Below are 24,884 nucleotides of genomic sequence, written 5' to 3' on the forward strand. Positions count from 1 at the left end.
CCAAGAGCAGCATGTGGTCCTAGTGTTTTGGAGGCGGGGGGGGGAAGACAACTTTTGGTTGTAAGTAAAACAAATTTCATGTGGCCATAATTATAAATAAATCAGACCACCCATATATATAATTATTTAAGTTGTCCCTCCTGAAATGACATCTGTACCATGGAAAGCCATCAATTTCTCGAGCATCCATCAGATAGGAAGGTGGCTAAGAGTGTAATGCTGGGAACCATCAGGCCAACCTACAGGGAGATGAGGGGAACTCATATTCCATCTTTTTAGTAACACTGCCATCTACTGAACCTTCCTGCACCAAAGACGCGGTCCTGCAGTCCTTTTCATTCCAGCATTTTCCTGTGTGGTCTCGTTTCTCATTTGATTTACTATTCTATTGATTGTTATGAGGTTTCCCACCCCCTCTTTCAGAAACTAATTACTGTAATTATTGAACTTTTATTAGCTGCTGATTGGGCATCTGCAGAAAATATTTGAGAAAATGCACCACTACATTTCATTTGCATTTTGAGAGACAGCGAGGGAGAATTAGACCTTCCCTAAATTACTTATTGTGACCTGAATAGAGAAAAAGAATCCTACCAGATGGAATTCTCATTTGCATATTTAATGTGTCCGAGTACCATCACAGAGGAGTGGAGTCCCACTCCATACACTAATGTGACAAGGAACAGAGTTTATCTGAAACTCAGGTTCAGCCACACAGTTTCCATGCACTAGCAGCCGAGAGAGAGGCCACACTCTCAGCTCTGCATCACTTCATTGGTCATCACTGCAGTGGAGTTTGGCACGACACATCCATCGGCAACCATCTGGCTGCTAAGGCCTCCTAAACCACTGGCTTGGTTGTTCTCATTCCAGGTACACTGCATGGCTGGAAATATAGCTAAGGAAGCCAGACATCCTTACAACGAGGCTATCGCACCTGGAAAAATGTACAATGCCAAGAATTCTTGACCTTACATTATGCAAAAGCTGCAAAGGTGAGAGACCTATTCACCAAACACACCTTGATCTGGGGCCTGGGAATGAGTTCCGGACCTCCCCTCACCAGCTCCATGACCATAGGAAGTTACACAACTGTCTTGAGCCTCAAGCCCCTGTGATGTGGGGAGATTCTAGTGTGCTGGGATGAGCTGTTATGAATACTAATGAAACAACATGCCTGGCACAGAGGTAGTCCTAAGTGTGGATTAGTGTCCAAAATGCTCCAGCTGGGCCCTGTCTTGAATACAAAGGTAAAGAAAGTAAAGTCCCAGACTTGAGACAACTCACGACTAGAAGACATGTAAAGAACTAGAAGACACTTTATTTCAGGGTCAAATATTTTTATCTACCAGTTGATGCTTAAGGCAAGTAAGTGTTGGTCTTAAAAGATGACCCCCAACAATTCCCTCTGTCCTCTACACTTATGTAACCTCTCACATCAGTAGAGGAGGCATATGGCCCTTCCCACTGAGTCTAAGCTGAACCTGTGACTCACTTTGACCAACAGACCAATGCTGTGGAAGCCAGGCCAGCTTGTTCAAGGCCTAAGCCTTTGGAGGGCCTGGCAGCTTACCCAAGGGAACACTGAGCTTCTGTGTGACCTGATGGAGAATTCACTTGCAGAGACACAGATAGAGGCCCAGATGGAGAGGGTTACAGGGAGGAGAACCCAGAATCCTATTATGACAGCTCAAACCAAGGCCCCAGACATCTGACCCAGCCCAGGAGCTCCCTGTCATTGGAGCCAGCCCTGGAGGTGCCAGCTGTGTGAGTAAAGAAGACATCTTAAATGGTCTAGGCCACCCAATACCATGTGGTGCAGAGATGAGCTGTCCCTGCCTCACCTGTCTCTCGCTGTGAGAAAGAATGACATAGTTTGTTAACTGCGCAGCAGTTTGTTACACAGCAACAGGTAACTAAAGAAGTGATCAAGCCCATTTTATTCCAGCCTACTGCTTTTCTGTAAATGTTGAAAAATATAAGTGCATTCCATTTCACTATGAGATGTGTGTCCCTATTCATTGGTTTGATCATTACTTCATCGTCACTTTCCAGCAAAGGAACAGGAACCAGAAAAAAGATTCCAGTTACAAAGGGACACAGAGACATGGAAATAGGTCCATCCTTTTTTGCAACCCTGTATGAAATACTACAGAATTTCCTCGGTGAAAACAGTTCCCTTCCTTACACATCAAGGCTTTTGCTCCCCCGCTCCACTTCTCTCATTGATTTCGGCGGGCTTGCAACATTTTACTAGGTCACTGTCATTTTTGGGCTGTGATTAATAACACCACTAGTGTTCATTTCTTCCTAGAACATATCACTTCCTTTTTAAATCCTGGACAAAGCACAGCTGGACCTGCAACCCCTGCCCCTCATTCTTCCTATAGAAGCCTCTGCTGTGCAGGGGAAAGACCAGGAGACCTGCCACCAGGTAGGACCACATTTAATACCAGGTCCACCAACTGGGAATCCTTAAGTCATGTAAATTATCTGAGCCTCTGTTTCCCCACTGGTGAAAATGGAGACAAATAATACTCCTGAGAAAACTGCTATGAGGATAAACCGTGAAAGCGTCCAGCTCCACGCCTGGTTGCTCAGTTCAATTCATTTCCTTTCAACTGCACTCATCAGAGCGTGCATTCTCCAGGTTTTCAACAAGAATTGCCTTGTTCTGTTACTCAATCCTTTCACCCTGCAATGGAGCCCCTCGTTCTGCCAGGACAGGAACTTGGGGGTTGTCTTTGAGTCTCCCTCTTCCCACTCCCTGGACCCGTTCATCTCTGGGTCCTGTGATCGTCTCTCCTCTCCTTCACACTTGCCCAGACACCACCCTAGCTGAGCTACCATCAATGTGGTACTTACTACAGACAGGGCTTCCTACCTGCTGTCCCCATTCCCAGGCCATTCCCCATGCAACAAACAAACAGATATTTTGATACAAAAACCTGGTAGAGTCATCCTCTACCCATCTGAGAGGCTTCTTACTGCCCTTGGGATAAAACTCCGTACTTAAGCAGGGCTCCAGCCTTCCTGTGCCTGCCCCATCTGGCACATTTCCCACTCCCCCGCTTTGCTCCCACCCCAACCGCCTGCAGCAGGCTCCTTCCTGCCTGGTTAATTGCTACTCATCTTTCAGGGCCCTGCTTAAATGTCACCATCTAGGAGATGGCTTCCCTGACCTCCACCTCTTCCTCTAAATTAGATTTAATCAGGTTTTCCCCCACCTCCATTCCATTATTCTTTCTCAGCATCCTATTTTTCCCCATTATCATCACTTGTCCCAATTTGTAATTGTATATTCACTGATGAGCTTATTTATTTAGTCTGTCTGCACTGGCACCATCTCTTGGTCCCCATGATGGACACAGGATCCATGGGTGGGCAGTGTCCATCTTGTTAACTTGGCATGTCCTGTACAGAGCACTGAGCCATGATCACAGCCAGCACCTGCAGGATGGATGACTAGCTGGAGGGCGACGGACTTCTGGCCCCACCAATGCCCAGCGCTGCCCTTAGTACCCAGGGATTGCCTCATGACGGTTGAATCATTTCAGCTAGTTTTTGTTTGGCTGTTGCTTTTAGAAGGTCACTTCACCAGCAGAAATGACCTGTTTCAAATGACCTTGGAAGGAAGGGTGGCAGAACTCAATCAAGGGTCACAGACATACTGAGTCTCCCCTGCAGAAGGTGCTTCACAAGGATGGCCCTGCTGATGCAGAGTACTGAGGGCAAAGGCAAAAAAGAAGTCTGGCCAGAAGGATCTTAAATGATTAGTCATGTGAAAAAGACAAATACGTGTGTTCATCAACAAGTACCTGGGGGTGGTCTGCATGGTACAACCGAGGCAGCAGTCTCACCATGATGCACAGGACCCCGGGGTGCATGATCACAGCATCCCCTTCATCCACCCTGCAGAGAGAGGGGAGGCGGGATATCAGATTTGAGTTTTCTAGTCTCTTCTGCTTTTCACAAACCTTTCTGAATCTTTCTCAGACAGGCCATAATACACATCCTCAGTCTACCACTTATTATCTATATAACTGAACTAATTAATCTAAGCCCAATTTCCCCAACTGTACAGTGGAACTCACAATACCATACTTCTCTCAGAGAGACACAGAATAATGCTTTTGGGCCCCAGGACACAGTGGCTGGCTCCACAGTTGATACTCAACGCAAGTCAGTTGCCTGGTCCTCTCCCTTTCCCTCCAGACATAAAGGAGAGGGAGAGGCTCTCATTTTATGTTAAACACATACACACAAGTGTTTCTTGATCCCTTCAAGATGGTATAAGCAGACTCTACTCAGCCGTACCCACTGAATGCAACTCAAAACTCACATGGAACACATAAGCAGCTCTCTGATGACTCTGGAAAGTAAATGGTAGCACAGAAGGAAACCAAACCCAAAGCGCCATGCAACTGGCATTGAATTTCCTGGAGTGTCCCCCTCCAGAATTCCTTAGCATGGGCTCAGAGGGCATCTGAAAACAGAAATGTGCATCACATGCAGATGAGGACAGAGCACCAAGAAAACGTATCTGTTTCTGGCCTAAGGAACAGGAAGGAGGCTCCTAGAGGTCACAGAGCATGGAGGAGAACCCTTGAGGTTTTCGTTTTGGGTTCCTTCACTCTTTCTCAGCCAGCCCCCAGGCAACCTCACAGCAGCAGTGGCCAGGCAGATGTCTGAATAGCTGGGAGAAGATAATCCTTCTCTCTAACCAGAAGAACTATGGTTCCAGGAGTGTAGGCAAAAATCTCCATTGCCCTTGTCTCTCTTTTTCCTTTCCCTGCTTGGCACCAGAAACAGATGCAGCGGTAGGAAGTACATGGCAAAGCAGGGAAACTAAAGCCTCAGCTTCCTAGACAGAAGAGAAGGAAGAGGCCCCTGGGAGCCATAAAGTGTTGGGGAGACAAGAGGAAGAGGCTTAATGAAGTCAGACTATGTATCAACCTCCAGGCTCAATTCTGAGCTGCATGTGTGGATCTGACCCTGAACCATATTCCAAAGGCTTTGAGAACTGAACTCAAGGGTAAAGCACCACCCAAGACTGGCTACTTCATGGGGCAAATAGAGAATAGATAAAATCTCACTGCCAAGTCTGTGAAACCAAACTGATACTGGAAACATGGTCCACAGAAGGTGGGCAAGAACTTGCAGACTGAATCTAACCTGGTCGATTGCCTGGTAAAACAAAATAATTAACATTCTCCAGATGTCAACAAGAGCCAGAGTTCATAACATTCAAAATGTCCAGGACACAATCTGCAATTACTTAGCATAGAACAAATCAGGGAAATCTCAATATCTCACACAGAAAAAGATAATCAACAGATGCCAAGCCTGAGATGACGCAGATGTTGGAACTATCAGACAAAAACTTTATTTTTTTTAATCAGACAAAAACTTTAAATCAGCTGTTTAACCACACTCTAAGGAATGAGGGTGAGTATTATTGAAATGAATGAAAACCTAGGAAGTCGCAGTAAAGAAATGGGAGCAATAAAAAAGAACCAAATGGAAATTTAAGAACTGAAGATACAGTAACAGATTTAAAAATCTCACTGAATGAGAACAATAAAAGAATGAGTTGAGACAGAGTCCATAAATTTAAGGACAGATCAATAGAAATTGCCCAATCTGAACAACAAAAAGGAAAAAGATTTTTTAAAATGTAAGAAATCTTCAAGCTCATGTGTAACAATACTAAAAGATCTAACATCCCATTGTAGGAGTTCCAGAAGAGGAGAAAGAGGCAGTGTAAAAAAAAAAAAAATGTTCAGGAAGGTTTTAGCCATTATTTCTTTAAATTTGGTGTATATAGAACCTTAAAGATTCAAGAAGCTTAGCAAAGAAAGGAAGAAAGAAAGACCTATAAAAAAGGAAAAACATACAATATTTGTGGGTTGGAAGATGTAATATAGTTGTCTCAATTCTCCCCAAATTCATCTATAGATTTAACCCAATTCTAATCAAGATCCCAACAGTTTTTGTAGATGTAGGCAAGCTGATCATTATATTTACATATACTAGAACAACCAGAGACAAAGGAACTAAAATAAGCAAAGCAATTTTAGAAAGGGAGAATACATTTCGAGGACTCACATTTGCTGGTTTTATGACTTATTACAAAGCTACAGTGATCAAAATAGTATTAGTGAAGGGCTAGACACACAGATCAATGGAACAGAGTCCAGGAAAAGACCTACACGAATATGGCCAATTGATTTTTCACAAAAGTACAAAGATAATTCAATGGAAAAGGATAGTATTTTCAACAAATGGCATAGGAGAAATTAGATATCCCAATGCAAAAAAATATATCTTGACTTAAACTTCACACCTTGCAGTAAAAGAAATTCAAAATGGATCACAGACCTATACAACTTTTAAAAGAAAACACAGGAGAAAATCTTGGTGACCCTGAGCTAAAGCCCAATGAAAGAAAACATTAATAAATTGTACTGCAGTAAAATTAAAGATTTTCATTCTGTGAAAGTCACTTTAAAGATGGAAAGACAGGGGCACCTGGGTGGCTCAGTCGTTGAGCCTCTGCCTTCAGCTCAGGTCATGGTCCCAGGGTCCTGGGATCGAGCCCCACATCGGGCTCCCTGCTCAGCAGAAGCCTGCTTCTCCCTCCCCCACTCCCCCTGCTTGTGTTCCCTATCTCACTGTGTCTCTCTCTGTTAAATAAATAAATAAAAGCTTTAAAAAAAAAAAAGATGGAAAGACAAGCTACAGATGGAGAAAATCCTGGCCTCCACACAATGGAGTACTACTCAGCAATAAAAATGCATGAACAACTCATACAAAAAACTGGATGGATCTCAAAGGCCTTATGCTGAATGGAAAAGGCTAGCCTCAAAAGATTTCACATTGTATACCTGCATTTATACGGTATTCTGGAAAAGACAAAATTATAAGGACACATCAGTGGTTGCCAGGGGCTAGGGGTCGAGAAAGAATTTGACTATCAAGGGGCAACATTCAGGAACTATTTGAGGTGATGGGACTATTCTGTGTCCTGATGGTTCAAAATTAAATGAATGAAAACCCATAGAACTTTACAGCAAAAAAAGGGACTTATACTGTGTATAAATTCAAAAGTTAATAATAAAAATAAAAACAAACACACAAAAAACCCATAAATCTAGGGGCGCCTAGATGTCTCAGTCGTTAAGCGTCTGCCTTCGGCTCAGGTCATGATCCCAGCATCCTGGGATCGAGCCCCGCTTTGGGCTCCCTGCTTAGCGGGAAGCCTGCTTCTCCCTCTCCCACTCCCCCTGCTTATGTTCCCTCTCTCGCTCTCTCTCTCTCTCTCTCTGTCAAATAAATAAATAAAATCTTTAAAAAAAAGCCTTAAAACCCATAAATCTAATTCCAATTATAAACATCTGATTTTCAAACATCATGCCCATAGTGCTATTCTTACAACCCATTGTCCTTGGCACCACCAGCCTTAAAAGGATGGCTAAGGTACCAGGAGTGAACGTATTGGAGTTAATTTATTCAATTCAACTGAACAAATATATATTGACCTAACTATTTGCCAGGCACTTTGGATACATCTATAAATTAAACAAACTGAAGCCCATACCCAGGATGTGAGAGGGGGAGTGCAGATAATAAAGATAAACATAATAAATATGTAAATCATAAATAACAAAAGTTATTGTGTAATGCATACTACATTATTGTAATATAGTATAATGTATTAATATAATATTACCATGAATAAGTAAATTACATATTATGTAAGTGCCATTGCAAGAAAAAATTTGAGCAGAGAAAGAATGAAGAGTGCTAGGGTGGAGGAAGGAAGCAATCTGCAATTTTAATTTGGGTGGCAGAGCTGGCCTCCTTGAGAAGGTGACAATTGGGCAGACTTGAAAGAGGGAGGCAGATATCTGAGGGAAAAGCATGTCAAGCAAAGGGAACAGCCAATGCAAAAGGCCCTAAGGTGGGAGTATGTCCAGCATGTTCAGGAAACAGCAAGGAAGCCTGTATTACTACCTTGATACCAAAGCTACACAAAGAAAAAAAAGAAAAAAGAAAACTACGGATAATATCCCTAATGAATATACAGGCAAAAATCCTCAACAACATACTAGCAAACCAAATCTAAGAGCATATTTAAAGAATTATACACTATAATCAAGTGGGGTTTATCCCAAGAATACAAGGGTATGAGTGATTCAACATAAGAAAATTAGTCAAGGTAATATACTATATTAGAAGACAAAGGGAAAAAAACAAAGGATTGTCTCAATTGATGCACAAAAAGTATTTGACAATATCCAACACCCTTTCATGATAAAAATACTCGGAAGACTAGGAATCGATAGGAACTTTCTCAACATGATAGAAGGCATTTATAAAAAGACCACAGCTAACATATGCAATGATAAAAGCTGGTCCTCAAATTCATATGGAATTGCAAGGAACTCTAAATAGCCAAAACAATACTGAAAATGAAGAACAAAGTTGGACTACTCCCACTTCTTGAATTCAAAACTTAACTACAATGCTACAGTAATCAAAACAGTGTGGTACTGGCTTGAGGACAGACACATAGTCCAGTGGACTAGAATTGAGAGTCCTCCACAAGGATCATTCAGTGGGGAAAGAATAGAATCATCAGTATACATGGTGCTGAGAGAAGTGCATAGCCACATGCAAAAGAATGAAGTTGAACCCTGGCCTCACACCATATAATGGATCAATAACCTAAACATAAGAGCTAAAACTTTTAGGGAGAAACACAGAGGTAAATCTTCATGGCCTAGGATTTGGCAATGGATTCTTACATGACACCAAAAGCATGAGCAACAAAAGATAAAATAGATGAAATAGATTTCATCAAAATGAAAAGCTTTTATGCATCAAAGGACATTATTAAAAGTGTGAAAGAATAGCCTACAGAATGGGAGAAAACATTTGCAAATCATATATCTGATAAGTGTCTATTATCCATAATATACAAAGAAATTATACAACTCAACAACAAAAAAAGAAACAATTCAATTTAAAAATGAGCAAAGGACCTGAATAGATATGTCTTCAGAGAAGATATACAAATGGCCAATGAGCACATGAAGATGCTCAACATCATTAGCCATTAGAGAAATGCAAACCAAAACCACAATGAAATTCCACTTCCCACTCACTAGGATGGCTATAATTTTTTTAATGGAAAACAAGTATTGGTGAGCATCTGGAGAAATTGGAATCCTCATACATTGCTGGTAAATATAAAACTTGTTCAGCTACCATGGAAGACTGTTTGGTGGTTCCTCAAAAAATTAAACATAGAATTATCATTTGATCCAGCAATTCCACTCTTATATATTTACACAAAAGAACTGCAAATACTCAAATACATTTACACACATGTTCACAGCAGCACTGTTTACAATAGACAAAATGTGGAAACAAGCCAAGTGTCCCTCAAGAGATGAATGGATAAACAAATCGTGGTGTACACCTACAATGGAATGACATTCACACATAACAAAGGAATGAAGTACTGATATATGTTACAATGGGAATAAACTTTGAAAACATGTTAAGTGAAAGAAGCCAGACACAAAAGAGGGCATATCGTATGATTCTATTTATATGAAATTTCCAGAATAGGTAAATCCATAGAGACAGAAAAATTGGTGTTTGCACAGGGTTTGGCTGAAGGAATGTGCATATATATAGGATTTTTCTGGAATATTTTGGAGCTAGACAGGTGGTGTCTAGGCACAACGTCATGAATGTACTAAATGCCACTGAGTTGTCTGCTTTAAAATTGTTAATTTCAGGCGCGCCTGGGTGGCTCAGTCGTTGGGCATCTGCCTTCGGCTCCAGTCATGATCCCAGAGTCCCAGGATCGAACCCCGCATCGGGCTCCCTGCTCCGCAGGAAGCATGCTTCTCCCTCTCCCACTCCCCCTGCTTGTGTTCTCTCTCTCTCTAATAAATAAATAAAATCTTTTAAAAAATTGTTAATTTCATGTTATGTGAATTTCACTTTAGTAAAAAAAATTAGACATTTAAAAAATTTTTTTCAGGAAAAGATGCCCAGGACCTGGGGCAGAAGTTCTTAAAGTTTAATGTGCTTAAAAATAACAAGAGGAGCTTTAAAATACCAAACAAACAAAACAGATCCCTAAACTCCAACCCCAATGATTGTGATTCGGGAAATCTGGTTTATGAGACTGTATTTTAGCAGCTTGACAACTGATTCTGATGCGGGCAGGTGGGCTATAGGCCACACTTGGAGAAGCATCGCTCTGAGGTGTGGATCCCAAGAGCAGGAATGAGGGTAGGGGTTCTGAATGCCAAGGAGGGCAGACAGTGGTATCCCACATTATCTAGTGTTCCTGGATGGCTCACATCTTGCAAAAGACCTGTGCACGTAACTGAAAGTTATAATCCAAAATTATATACATGATTATCTTTATTTATCAAGGCCCAGAGGTGAGGACAGCACAAGAGGGCTGCTTGGTTGAGTTTTACAAAGTAAGAGTGATGTCATTTCTTTTGAAGAACCCAGAGGCCTGGAGGGGGATTAGAACCAGTGGGACCACATCACATCACGTCACATCACACAGAGCCCAAGCTTGGCTATCCCCAGCCCCCAGCCCAGTGACCACAGCAGTAGCACATGGTAAAGATGGTGCTCAGATCTGGGGATTTTTCCTGCTTAGCTGTGGAAGCCAGATTATCCCTCATCCAAATTCTCAGGGCAGGATGAAGCTACTCTATCTCTTCTCACTACAGCTGGTGGATTCCTGAGTGATTCATTAGAAAATTAAAAGGAATACAATCTCATTTTGGCAGTCTGCACAGGCTACTGCAGACAACCACCACCTTCTCCCAAGCCAGATCTTCCACCAGGGCTTCCCTGTCAGGGCCTGGGCCAGCCACTCCTCCCCCACGCTCATCCCATTGGTTACCAAGGCCAGGACATTATGTCCTAAATAGGTCTCAAAAGGTTCTCCTGTTAGCAGCCTGCTGTCTGGATGCTGGCCATCGCCATCGCTGGGGGGACAGACCTCCAGCTCCTGCCTCCCTCCCCCTCCCCATGCGCATTTCTATGCATCTCTCCCCCTTCACACTCACATACACACACACACTCACACACTCATATTTGTACACATGACCACACGCACACATTCATACTCGCTCACACTCTTACACTCACACATACACACACCAGAGTGGCCTCTGCAACATGTCTGCCCTCTCCCCACAGAATAATATCCCGCTGCCAGCCCGAGGGCCATTCATGCCTGGACCCCTTTCCAGGCTCACGTCTCAGCACCGCCCTCAAGTGTGTGGCTCTGAGTCTCTGTAATCCCTGCCAAGGCCCTGAGCTTTCCTCACTCAGCATGGCTGATTTGGGGTCTGTCTTTCAAGCCTGGGAATGCCCTCTCCAACCCCTCCCAATCCAGGTACCTGTCTCTCATCGCGGCTTAGCTCAGAGATCTCCTCACCCAGAAAGGCCCCACGGAACCCCTCTCCCAGGCTGTGTCACGTGCGCTGCTCTGTTCCCCCTTAATTTCTGAGGCTGCTCTGGATGGCATCCACCACACAGGTGTAATGATCTGCTCACATTTCTGATTCTCCCACACCCAGGTGTAGGGCTGGGGCAGGGGTCATTTGTCCCTTCCCCCAAGTACTCACCAGTGCCTGGCCCCGAGTGCCTGGCCCCAGTGCTGGTATTCCCTGCGTGCTTACTGAAATTCTGGACTCGCATTCTCCAGACTAGATGGCTCTACCAGGAAGGGAGCCAGAGAGGTGCAGGCAGGAGCAGGCTTCGGAAGGCGGAGCCGTGCCACCGCTGTCCAGGAGCCACGTGAGGGACGCGCTAGGGCAGCCATCCTGCGGCAGTGGGGGGACGGGCTCTGCACCAGGCCGCACGGCAGCTCTAACAGTCAGCCCTCCCAATCTCAAAAGCCACGACAAGAGGGAAACCTGGGTGGCTCAGTTGGTTAAGCATCTGCCTTCAGCTCAGGTCATGATCCCACGGTACTGGAATCCAGCCCCCCTTCCGACTCCCTGCTCAGCGAGGAGCCTGCTTCTCCCTTTGTCCCTCCCCCTGCTCACGCGCACGCACACGCGCTCCCTCCCTCCCTCTGTCTCTCTCAAATAAAGAAATAAAATCTTAAAAAAAAAAAAAAAGGGACAAGAAACCGTAGTCCTCCCTTACCTGCAGGGATGCCTAAAACCTCTGAGAGTACCAAACCCTGTATACCCTGTTTTTTTTTTCCCTATGCATACATACCTATGAGAAAGTTTAATTCATAAACTAGGCACAGTAAGAGATTAATAGCAACTAATAATAAATAGAAAAATTCTAACAATATGCCGTAATAAAAGTTACGTGAATATGGTCTCTCTGTCTCTCCAAATATCTTCTTGGACTGTACTCACCCTCTTGTGGTGACGGAGGTGATTAAATACCTAGAGATGGAGTGACGTGGATGACGCAGGCGTGTGACGCCGCGTTAGGCTACTATTGGCCTGCTGACGATTGGTCAGAAGGAGGATCCCCTGCTTCCAGACCATGGTTGGCTGCCAGAAGCGAAACGGCCGAAAATGAAACCTCAGATGGGGGTCGCGGCCGACTAATGCATTGCGATTTAAGAGAAAGCTCCCCGCAAAGCCGCAGCTCCACAGAAGGGAGGACAGGCTTTGGGCAGATGCCTCCTGCCCAGCTGGGTTCTCACACCTGAGATGCTCACCCAACACCCAATGTACTCACATGCACTTGCACACACACAAGTACCCACACACGTGTGCATGCGCACGCACACACCACACCGTGGCCTGACCCACTCCTCGCTCCACCTTCACCTCCAGGCCCTCACTGTGGATCGGCTGGCCAAGAAGGATGACACCCATCTCAGGTAACAGGACCTGGTAAATACCAGAGAAGGTCCACATATGGTTATCACGACTGCAGCCACCATTTATTGAACTACATTGAATGACATTGGGGGGGTGCAGTTTGAGTGTGGGGTGTGTGTGCGTGTGTGTAGAGGGGTGTGAGGGACGTGGTGTGGGGGTGTTCTGTGTGGTGTATGTATGTGTGGTATGTGTGTGTATTTGTGTAAAGGTCTATGGGGGATGTGGTGTAGGGGTGTTCTGTATGGTGTGTGTGTGTGTGTGGTGTGTGGTATGGGTGTGCTGTGTGTGGGGGTGTACATTTCATTGAGATTATATATTCTGTATCTTGGACACTGCATATGTATTTGGGCAATTCCCTAATATATAACTTCCATTTTGTGAACAAGGTTACTTAAATCATAGTTGTTATAAGAATTAATGCTTGTGACTACTGGGTATTTACCCCAAAGATACAAATGTAGGGATCCGAGGGGTATGTGCACCCCAATGTTTATAGCAGCAATGTCCACAATAGCCAAACTGTGGAAAGAGCCAAGATGTCCATCGACAGATGAATGGATAAAGAAGATGTGGTATATATATACAATGGAATATTATGCAGCCATCAAAAGGAATGAGATCTTGTCATTTGTAACAACGTGGATGGAACTGGAGGGTGTTACGCTGAGTGAAATAAGTCAATCAGAGAAAGACATGGATCATATGACCTCACTGATATGAGGAATTCTTAATCTCAGGAAACAAACTGAGTGTTGCTGGAGTGGTGGGGGGTGGGAGGGATGGGGTGGCTGGGTGATAGACATTGGGGAGGGTATGTGCTATGGCGAGTGCTGTGACTTGTGCAAGACTGTTGAATCACAGATCGGTACCTCTGAAACAAATAATGCAATATATGTTAAGAAATAAAAAAGAAGAAGAAGATAGCAGGAGGGTAAGAATGAAGGGGGGAAATCGGAGGGGGAGACGAACCATGAGAGACGATGGACTCTGAAAAACAAACTGAGGGTTCTAGAGGGGAGGGGGGTGGGGGGATGGGTTTGCCTGGTGATGGGTATTAAAGAGGGCACATTCTGTGTGGAGCACTGGGTGTTATGCACAAACAATGAATCATGGAACACTACATCCGAAACTAATGATGTAATGTATGGTGATTAACATAACAATAAAAAATTTAAAAAAAGAATTAATGCTTGTGGAGAACTCAGCAGAGCAGCTGGCACACAAGTACTTGGGAGACAACAGCTGTGATCACGATGACTAGCACCATTCTCATCTCCAACCCTCACCTCAAAACAAGGTGGATACTTTTATTACTGCTGTCTTCAAATCAGGAAATCGAAGCTCAGAGAGATAAAGCAACAGGCCCAAGGAACATGGCCACTAAGGCATAGAGCATTTGGCCTGAGTCCAAGGCCCACAGCCTCCACCCCTCCTCCCTGGAGAGCAAGGCCCACTTTGCACAGACCGGTCTGAGCCAAGGTACTTGTCCAAGAAGATGCCAAGTGTTCATGGTAGGTGAGGTTGAGCACCCTGTCCCCCATTCCCAGCCCACCGCCCTGCCTTTATCCTCCAGATTCTCTCATGAGAGGCTAGGGTTTCACTTATTCTCTAACCATTAGGAAAGGTTGAGGGTGATGTATTTCTTTTAATGAGGAAAAAATTGCTCTATTTATGAAATCTGAGTCTCATACATTTAAAAATTACTCATCGTGAAACCAAGATGACATCTGACACAGGATTCATCTGTAAAGAATTCAGGCTGATGCCATCTATAGGTTAGAGACCAGCTTTAAACTGTAAACTATTGTGTCAGAACTTTTGGAAAATCATCACCATTATTGTGGGAGTTCCCAGAAGAAGCAGGAAGAAGGCGCACGTGCGCGCGCACGCACACACACACACACACACACACACACACACACACACACACACAGGTTTTGAAAATAGACCTGGGATCAGAATCCAGTTGTATTGTTTACTTACTAAATGTGTGACTTTGGCCATGTTACTTATCCTTTCTTAGCCTTGGTTTCTTTATTAGTAAAGTTCTAGGATTGGGAGGGAATTAAATGAATAGAAGTGTTTAGTGCTTAGCTCCCAGAGACATTTGAAAAATGACTATTGCTTCTCGTCACTCAATACCATTTACTAATGTCTTCTGGTGCTGACAACTATTTCCCTGCCCTCTTATTTCCCTGCCCTCTAAGAGCTGGTAGAATAAGGCTCAATGCTGAGCTACCAAGTTGACCTGCATGCTTTCCAGGTGGCCAGGGTAGAGGCCTCCTCAAGGATGCCCTCCCCCAGGATAGAAAGATCAGGGAGCCTCAGAAAGGGAATTCTCCCCAAGATAAAGCAAGAAGAGAGGGGCCTGGAATCTGGTCAAGGCCTGGCTCACAAAGTGCAGCTGTGGTACCACTGCAGTGAGAAATGTCACCATCTTGAGAAAGAAGAACAAAGCAGGAGGCATCATGCTCCCTGATTTCAAATGGTATTACAAAGATAGAGTAATCAAAATAGTACGACATTGGCATAAGATACATAGATTAATGGAACAGAATAGAGATACCATATCAACCCACATATATGTGGTCAATTAATTTATGACAAAGGAGCCAAGACTATATAGTGAGGAAAGGACAGTCTTTTCAATGAATGGTGTTGAGAAAAAACTAGACAGCCACACACAAAAGGATGAAACCGGACCACTGCCTTACACCATACATAAAAATTAACCCAAAATGGATTGAAGACTTGATATGAACCTAAGACCTGAAGCCATAAAGCTCACAGAAGAAAACATAGGCGGTAAGCTCCTTGACATTGGTCTTGGCGATGATTTTATGGATTTGACACAAAAAGCAGAAACAACAAAAGCAAAAATGAACCAGTAGAACTACACCAAATTAAAAAGCTTCTGTACAGGAAAGGAAACCATCAGTGAAATGAAAAGGCAACCTACAGAATGGGAGAAAATATTTGCAAATTGCATATATGATAAAGGGTCAATACCCAAAATATATAAAGAACTCATACAACTCAATACCAAAAAAATCCAATCAAAAATGGGCAGAATGGGGCACCTGGGTGGCTCAGTTGGTTAAGCATCTGCCTTTGGCTCAGGTCATGATCCCAGTGTCCTGGGATCAAGCCCCGCATTGGGCTCCTTGCTCAGCAGGAGCCTGCTTCTCCTTCTCCTCTGCCTTCTGCTCCCCCTGCTTGTGCATTCTCTCTCTCCTCTGGTATCAAATAATAAAACCTTTTTTAAAAAAATGGGCAGAACATCTGAAGAGACATCTTTCCAAAGAAGATATATGGGTGATAAAAAGGTTTTCTACATCACTAATCATTCAGGAAATGCAAATCAAAACCACAATGGGCCCCCACCATGACACCTGTTAGAATGGCTATCATCAAAAAGATAAGAAATAACAAGTGTTGGTGACGAACACTCATGCACTGTCAGTGGGAATGTAAATTGGTATAGCCATTATGGAAAACAATATGAAGATTCCTCGAAAAATTAAAAATAAAGCTACCATATGATGCAGCAATTCTACTTCTGAGTATTTATCTGAAGAAAATGAAAACACCAACTTAAAAAGATACATGCACCCCTATGTTTACTGCAGCATTCTTTATAATAGCCAAGATACAGGAACAACCTAAGTGACCATCAATGAATGAATGGATGAAGATGTGGTATATATACACAATGGAGTATTATTCAGCCATAAAAAAAAGAAGGAAACCTTGTCACTTGTAACAACATGGATGGACCTTGAGGGCATTATGCTAGGTGAAATAATTCAGAGAAAGGCAAATACCATATGATCTCACTTATATGTGAAATCTAAAAAAAAAAGAGCTCATAGATACAGAAAATAGATTGGTGGTTGCCAGAAGCAGGGGATAGAGGGTTGGCAAAATAAATGAATGGAATGAAAAGTTACAAATTTCCAGTTTTAAAATAAATAAGTCATGGGAACATAAGGTACAGCATGGTGACTACAGTTAATAATACTATATTTTATATGTGAAAGTTGCAAAGAGAATAAATCTTAAAAGCTCTTACCACAAGAAAAAAAATTGTAACTAGTGTGATGATGAGTGTTAATAACTAGACTTACTGTGGTAATCATTTCCCAATATATACAAATATTGAGGGGTGTCTGGGTGGCTCAGTCAGTTGAGTGTCCAACTCTTGGTTTCGGCTCAGGTCATGACCTCATGGGTTGTGAGATCAAGGCCCACGTCGAGCTCCACACTCAGTGAGGAGTCTGCCTGAGATTCTCTCCCTCTGCCCCTCACCCCACTTGAGGGTTTTCTCTCTCTCAAATAAATAAAGTCCTTAAAATATATATAGATAGATATTGAATCACTATGCTTTATACCTGAAAGTAATATAATGTTATATGTCAATTATACCTCAACAAAAAAATACATGAATAATTGCCTTATTTGATGGATTAGTTAAAACTAGTTTTAGATTAGATTGATGGACTGCCCAAAATTAATATTGGACAACAGGAATACATACATTAGAAATATAAGTATACATTTAAGAGTTAAATTAAGTGCTTACATATTACATATGTAACACATATGTATTGGAAAGAGGTTAAAGATAAATAGCAATAGTAAACAGAGTAAATAGTTAAACATTATGAGGATGACTGTTAAATTATTTTAGGGTAACCACTAGAAGGGTAAACCACTGAAAGACTAACAGAGTATAAGATCCAAATTAGTCAGTGGGAAAAATTAAATTAAAAAATTAAAATTCTAATAATTCAAAAGAAGACAAGGAAAAAATCAAAAGAAAAAATGGGACAATAGAAAACACAAAAGAACAAAGTAGAAATCATTCCAAACATATTAATAATTATAAAAATGTAAACAAAGCACATGCTTCAGCAACCAAAAAATACCATGCTGGGTTAAATGATAAAATAAAGTGAAAACAAAACTAGCTCTTTAGTGTTGACAAAAGAAACACCTAAACCATTAGGACCCAGAAAGCTTGAAGGAAAAGAATTTTTAAAAAATTTCCAGGCACATACTAACCAAAAGAAAGCTGGTGTAGCTTTATTATGATTAGACAACATTGTTTTTATGGCAAAATGTATTATTAGGGATAAAGAAGGTCACCATATAAGGTGAAATTTTTTGATTCTGCAAGATGATAAAAAAATTGTAGATATGTGTGATTCTAATAGCCTCAAATATAAGGCAAAAATGAACAGAAATTGATAAATATATCACTATAATGAAAAATATCTAACATAGCCTAGTAACTGATGTGTCAAGCAGATTAAATAATCTGAAAATTTGAAGAAGACAGTAGACAAATTTGATATAAAGGACAGAAATAGAACATTGAGTGTAACAACTGGAAAATATGCATTCTTTTCAAGCACCTACGGAACACTTACGAAGATTTATCACATTGGAAGCCACAAAGTCAAGTTCAACTAATTTCTAGAGGATTACCATCATACAGTCCATCTTCTCTCATGATGATAAAATTAGAACTCTACGACAATGGAAAATGACCAAAAATACTCTGTAACTTTGGAAATTCACAATCCAAACAAGATTCAAGAATCAAACTATAAGTCACAAAGGAAATTAAAATATTTAGGACTAAATAATATTGAAAGTGCAACATAATGAAACTTGGGTGATACAGCTAAAGTAAAGTGACAGAGAAATTTCCATTTAAAAAGAGAACCGAAAATGAGTCTCCTAATCAATTAAATTAAGGAGAAGAATACCAGAATAAACCCAAAGACAGTAGAGGACATAATAAGAACAAAGAAATGAAAACAGAAATAGAAAACATATGTAGGAGAGGTAGGAAAAGCTGAAAGTTGGCTCATGGGACACGCTGATAAATAAAACTCTGTCAAGAATGCTGGGGTGCTGGGGGGCAGGGGAGAGAAAAGACACAAACGATCATGTCAGGAGCAAAAAGTTAAAAAGATACTGTGAACAGCCTTATGCCAGTAAATTGAAACTTGGAATGGGAAAATGAACTTGAAAAATTACTAAGAATGATTCAAGAAGAAATATAAATTTATTCTCACAAAAATAAATCTTCTTACAAAAAAACATTGGGCTTATGAGGTTTTTACTGGCAAATTCTATCACAAAGCTAAGGAATAGAAACAGTAATCTTTATTTACATAAAGTCTTCCTGAGAATAGAAGAGACAACACTGCCCAACTCCCGTTCTGCCACTACCATAAACTTGATAGTAAAAATAGTCAAGAAAAGAGTGTGAAAGGCCAAACTTTCTCATGAACAAAAGTCCTTTTAAAAAATTAGCAAATCAAAGCAGCAATAAATACTTCATGAGCAAGTTGGTGTCTGCGCAAATGCAAGATTAGAGAACCAATTAATTTAGCAAATTAGCTGGAGAAACAAGAACAATGATATGATTATCTGCAGAGTTGGAGATTTGGCATCCATCCCCCTCACCACCGACTCCCAACACTGAAGTCTGGCCAATCCAACATCTTTGGATGAAAGTGCACAATGTGTCTCAGAAGGGCATCCTGTGGCGGTAAACGTCAGATGGTGTGGAGAGAGGGGGTAGGCAGGATAATTTATTGCAATATTAATTTGTGTTTTGTCATTGCTACCTTAGGGGAATAAAAAAGATAACCCACAATTGCTGTTATGCTCTTTCATTTTCTTCCCCTGCCACTCCAAAGGAAGGAAGGATGTTCTTTGTGCTCCCTTGCTTTAGTGGAAGTCTGTCTTACAGGAATGGAAGTAAAGCGTGTCTACAAAAGTCTGGGCTCATGGAGGAGATGGGCCTATGAGGTAAGCAGAGATGATTGTTACAAAGAGTGGAAGCAGTGAGAAAGAAGAGGAGGAACCAGTGATGGGGGAGGACACCATGGTTATCCTGCAAGTCAAAGGACCTCATCACAGCCCCAGCAGTGCAGGGGAAAGGGGGGACAGTGGGTAAGCTAAGGCTTCCAAAGGCAAGGGCTGCCCGGCACACCAGGGCAGCTGGGCACAGGCACCAAGCCTCCCCAGAGCAGCAGCTAAGATGGCAAAAGAGAAAGGGAGCTTATTGGCAGAGTTCTGCCCTTGGTTTCCAAGATCTGGAAAGCCCCCCGGGTCTTGTGTAACTCAAAAGCATCCTCTAATCACGTATTGACTTGGATTGGTGCTCTGCCAGCTCCCAAGGTAGAGGAGACTGGAGTTGAAGTTAACTTGATTTAAAGGGAAAAAAGTCACGTGACATTTTTGCGCCACCACCACCACCACCACCACTACCCCACCCCACCCCCCCAGTTTGTAGGTCTAGGCTTCTGACCCACTACACATGCACAGGATATTTGGAAGAAAACAGGAGAGAGAAACACACTGATGACCCAATTACAGAAGCAGGCAGCAAAGCTCTACCTCTCCTCCAGGTCTGGCCACTGCTTGAAGTTTCCTTGGGGGTCCCTGCCAGCGTCTTCCTTCTGGGCATTCACAACTGGGTCCTGCCCAGCCCTCGGGGACTCCTTCAGGTCTTTGCGTAGGTGAAGGGTGCCGCTGGCCATGCTGTCCAGAAAGCTGAGGATCTGGAGGCAGCTCTGTATCTTGGGTGGGAGTGAGCTGGCAGAGGTAAAGGCCACACTCAGCAAATCAGCAAATGGCCTGGCCTTTGTGTCCTCCCCGGAGTGCAGAGGGGCTCCCTCTTCCTCCTGGGCTCCAAAACAGCCCAGCAAACAGAGGTCCTCGGCCAGCTTCTCAAAAAGCCCGTTCCTCTCGAAGAAGTCACTATTGACGGGGTCCAGGTGCAACGCCGCAGACAAGGCACGGAGGGTGTGCAGGACAAGGTCCAGGGTTTGGCTGGGGGACACCATCCTCCACGCCTGCAGCGGGGGCTCCTGGAGAGACCCCTCCAGGTCAGAGAGCAGGGACAGGAGTCCATTGAAGCCACTGGACACTCTGAAAGCAGCACGGCCTTTGGGGGTCTCCAGGATCCTAAGCAGAGACTGAAACACCAACAGGATAAAAATGAGGAAAGCCCAGGAGGCAGCTTGTTAACGCCAAGCTCCAGCACACCCCTACCAAAGCATTGCATGTGTTCTTCCCTGTTCAAGTTGTGGTAGCAGTGAGCTACCTGAGGGTGATTCTGAAACAGTGGGGTGTCCACTTCGTTCCTCTTCCTTTTAGTTTAGGTCCCCCTCAGTGCCTCCTTTCAAATGGCTGCTGTCAAAGTCTATGCTCAGGGACAGGGTTGGTTTCCTGTCCTGGATCTTAACTTCATTGCATCTCCCTCCAGAGAGCCTCCTTTGACCACTGGCTTGTACTCACCCCAGGCCGAGTGCTCATAGCCCCCTTTCATTTGTTGAACCAAACTCTCTTCACACTGTCATGAAGTTACTTGAAAATTGTCTTCGCCCTCCACTAGACTGAATCTCTGTGAAATCCAGCAACTTACTGCCATGGAATGTAGCAGGCACTTAATAAATATTTGCTGAATGAGTGGGATGAACCATCTCTTTTATTGCAAAGAGGACTCACAGTGAAATCTATATAAAGTAGCTTATCATTATTTATCTCCCTCTCTGTGCAAACATGAGTACCTCTATTAAATGAAGAAAGATGGTAAAATGAATCTACTTAATATCTGGTGTAAAAATATGAAGGAATCAAGGTAGAAGAGAGAAAGGTTTAATGGAAGGAAACAGAACTATAGCTTACAGAAGAGACCATGTGCGGAGTTTAGGCTATCATGGTAGCCTCTGGTAGAATCTACCTTCTCCAGATCACCGAGATATTACTAGACAAACTTTTATTTCCTTCTAAAATCAGACATTTATTGAGCACTTACAATGCACCATCCATTGAGGACAGTGTGTGCTATACATTAGGTAGTTGACAAATGTTTTGGAGGGAGGGAAGGAAGGAAGAAAGTAAGGAAGGGGGGAAGGGAGGAAGAGAGGGAGGACAAGATATGGCCTAACAAATTCTGAATTTGGCTCAAAACCCAGGAAAGTTTGACTTTATAGGAAGTTCCTTAAAAGAAGCATGTAGACTGTTAAAGCAGGTTCTCCAGAAGGGAGATGCGCAGTGATTGTGAAGTTCATGGTGTAGCAACACTAAGGCTTCTAGACAATCAAGGCCTTTCTCTGGGTAGACAGCATCACTGTAGCAGCCTGCTCCTACACCCCACACCCCTGACCCGTTGTCCTGGGGCCAGGACAAGCCACACGCAGATCGGTTACATCTGTGCCTGCCTTGTGTGAGCAACTCACTCCCAACAGAATATTATTTCTTCCACCAAGTTGGAAACACACTCTAACCTGGAAGTGTGTGTGGTGGTACTGGTCTCTTCCCATCAATTGATATTCTGTGTGAAAGGATGAGCACTGGTATATGGTACAGCATGCATTGCATTGTCTGCGTCTGACCTTGTGCCTGGTCATGTGACTCATGCCTTGGAAAAATCAATCAATCACCAAGACATTGGGAAATCTTGAGCTCTAGGATGTTAAGCCCTCTAAATTTATAGGAGTGCTTTCGGTGGCTCCTGAAACCAGTAGGAGGTTGTTGAAGGTAAATGAATTGAATGAAGCTCTGCTGTTTATCACAAGGACAGATGACAAAACAAATATGAAAAAGGGAGAATGATCAAAAAACAAACAAATCAAATTCTAGGCACTTGTCTGAGCACTGGGTGACCACCAAACTCCCCTCTTATTTAAGAAGCCACCTTCCCTTCCAATCATCTAATTTGACACCAGATATCGTTCAAAAGGACTCCATCATTCAAAGATTATTGAGAGCAGGTATTTTCAAAACAGAGCAACCCAATGAAAGTCCTTCTTAAGACCCATGTCTTGCAGAGGGTCTGTCCCCTGTAATTTCTAGATGGCTCCTTTCTCTTCCTGTTGGGAGAGGGGAGAAGAAAGAAATGGCTGTCCTTAATTGTTGCTTTGTTTGATTTATTAAATTCAGAATCATTATCTAAAATGGGGGTAATCTCATTAGAACTTAGACTGCTCTATTATTTCTTGGGATGGGGTTAATTTCATATTTGCAGAGTCATAAAGTAAAAAGTCCAAAATCCAATTACAAAGGCTTAATTTCATAGCAACTAAGGAGAAACATTTCTATCATAAAGGAAAATAAATACTGTGCTACTTCGGGAAACGATTTGTCAGGAACTGGGGGCCTAGGAAGAGGGTCTCCATTACTGTCATTCAACTTTGCATGATAATGCATCACCGAGGCTTGTGAGTCGGTGGAAGGGAGTAAATTTAATCAGCTGAAGTCAAAGTAATCAGGCTAGGGTTGACACATTTCAAGAAAGGTCAGCGTTAAGCACATTTTCTCCTCCTTAACTCAGTTACCATGTCATCGGCTTGGAGTTAGTATTCCTCCAGCTTGAATCTATAAAATGGATGTCTGCTGCAAAGCGCTAACTATGTTAGGACTAACAGGATTTATTTCACATTCTATTATGTGTTATTCCTCATAATTTTCCATGTGTCATGCTGGAAGACTCGTGAGGTAATGTGATTAAGTACAGAGTTGAACAGCTAAATGTATATTAGCAGATCAATCTGAATTTGTGCATAACCCAATCACAGCCCCACTGGCAGTGGAGAGGAAATTCATTTGCTTACATTATTCTTTAACTCAATTATCATTTGCCAGGATTAGGTGGTGAAGTTACATGTGCTTGTGTGTTGGTATGGAAGCGCCACACCACTGGATTTTGGAAACTACTGCCCAAAGTTGGGTGTTTCTGAAGGATTTCTCTCCTCCAAAGCAGCTGGCTGACTGTCTCAGGGAAGGGAAGTAAGGGTCACACCTGGATATGGATGCATGTCAGAGATGGCAAACCTTGGGGCGGGGGGCGGGTACTGCCTTTGAGGTCACCCCACCCCATCACTTCCCCCCATCCTACATCTGACTCATTTTGCAGGCATGGTGTTTTGGGCAGCGTACACACTCAACTTCTAAAAAGGGAGATCCAGCCAGAAAGAACTAATTTTCCATCTTTCTAAAGTTCCAATGGATTCCCAAGATGTTTAGAACAAAAGCAGATTCCATCTCAGACTCCAGCAAACATTGGATACTCACTCACATGACTCAGTTGTGGGCCAGTCAGGAACAGCCCCATGTCTCCCCATCACCCACTGGAGCAACAACGTGTCTACAGCCCTGGTCCTGGGAGAGCCCTAGCAGCTCCAGGCGCCACCCCCCAACCACCCAGTAGTAACTTGGCACCCAGCAAGAAGATGGCACATTGAACACAGGGTATGACTTTGTTAAATAAGCTTACACAGTGTTAATCCCTTGACAGCGAGATTCTGAAATGATACTGAATCTGTAAAACACCAGAAAGACTTTACATTGCTAATTCTAGAAATTCAGTCCTATTACCCAAGGGCTGACACTCCAATAAGGTGCCTCTGGGCCGCAGAGTAAATAAGGTGAACTTTTCATGAGCAAAGCAGGGTACTCTATAACGGGCACAGAAACACTCATTCTCTCCAAGCAAAGTAAAGCCAAAACTTTCCTCTCTGTGGATCTGTTTGACTCTCAATATGAAAATGCCAGAAACAGATGGGGATTCCAATAATTCACCCACCAGGAAACCAAAGTCCTGACTACTTTGATCATGCCTTCTCTGTTGCTTATCAGCATAAAGCTCGTGTGAATCAGGCCAAAGACAGACATGTGAGAAAAAAAATGTAATAACCAGCATGCTAAAGAGGAAAGATCCCTAGATTTTAAGTCACTAGTCTTAGATTCAAGCTCAACTCACAATTTATATTAGACACTTTCTGGACATGTCCCTGCTGGAACATTAAGACTGGACCACATGAAGTTCAAGTCATCCCGAGCTGTAAATTGCCTTTAATTCTTGATATCTCTCTCCCTTACTCTCACTCCCATGGCCCTCTCAGTCCCTTTACCTCACATGATCATGGGACTCTAGTATCTTTCAAAAGAAGT

At 42.9% G+C, this 24,884-nt stretch overlaps 1 protein-coding gene across 9 annotated transcripts in view; it reads right to left on the reverse strand.

Moving 5' to 3' along the window:
• Positions 1–24,884, reverse strand: part of WDFY4 (WDFY family member 4) — a 295,199-nt gene that overhangs the window by 225,170 nt on the left and 45,145 nt on the right. For all 9 annotated transcript variants that reach the window (XM_028098639.2, XM_088020233.1, XM_088020234.1 and 6 more), the window contains exons 12-13: positions 20,325–20,905; positions 3,819–3,912 (exon numbers count right to left, since the gene is read on the reverse strand). In XM_028098639.2, the coding sequence (XP_027954440.1) occupies positions 3,819–3,912; positions 20,325–20,905 (675 nt within the window). The remainder of the gene's footprint in view (positions 1–3,818; positions 3,913–20,324; positions 20,906–24,884) is intronic.

The sequence above is a fragment of the Eumetopias jubatus genome, unplaced genomic scaffold, assembly GCF_037043125.1.
Source record: "Eumetopias jubatus isolate StellerSeaLion01/CBP00866 unplaced genomic scaffold, mEumJub1_p1.0 scaffold_17, whole genome shotgun sequence".
NCBI lineage: Eukaryota > Metazoa > Chordata > Mammalia > Carnivora > Otariidae > Eumetopias > Eumetopias jubatus.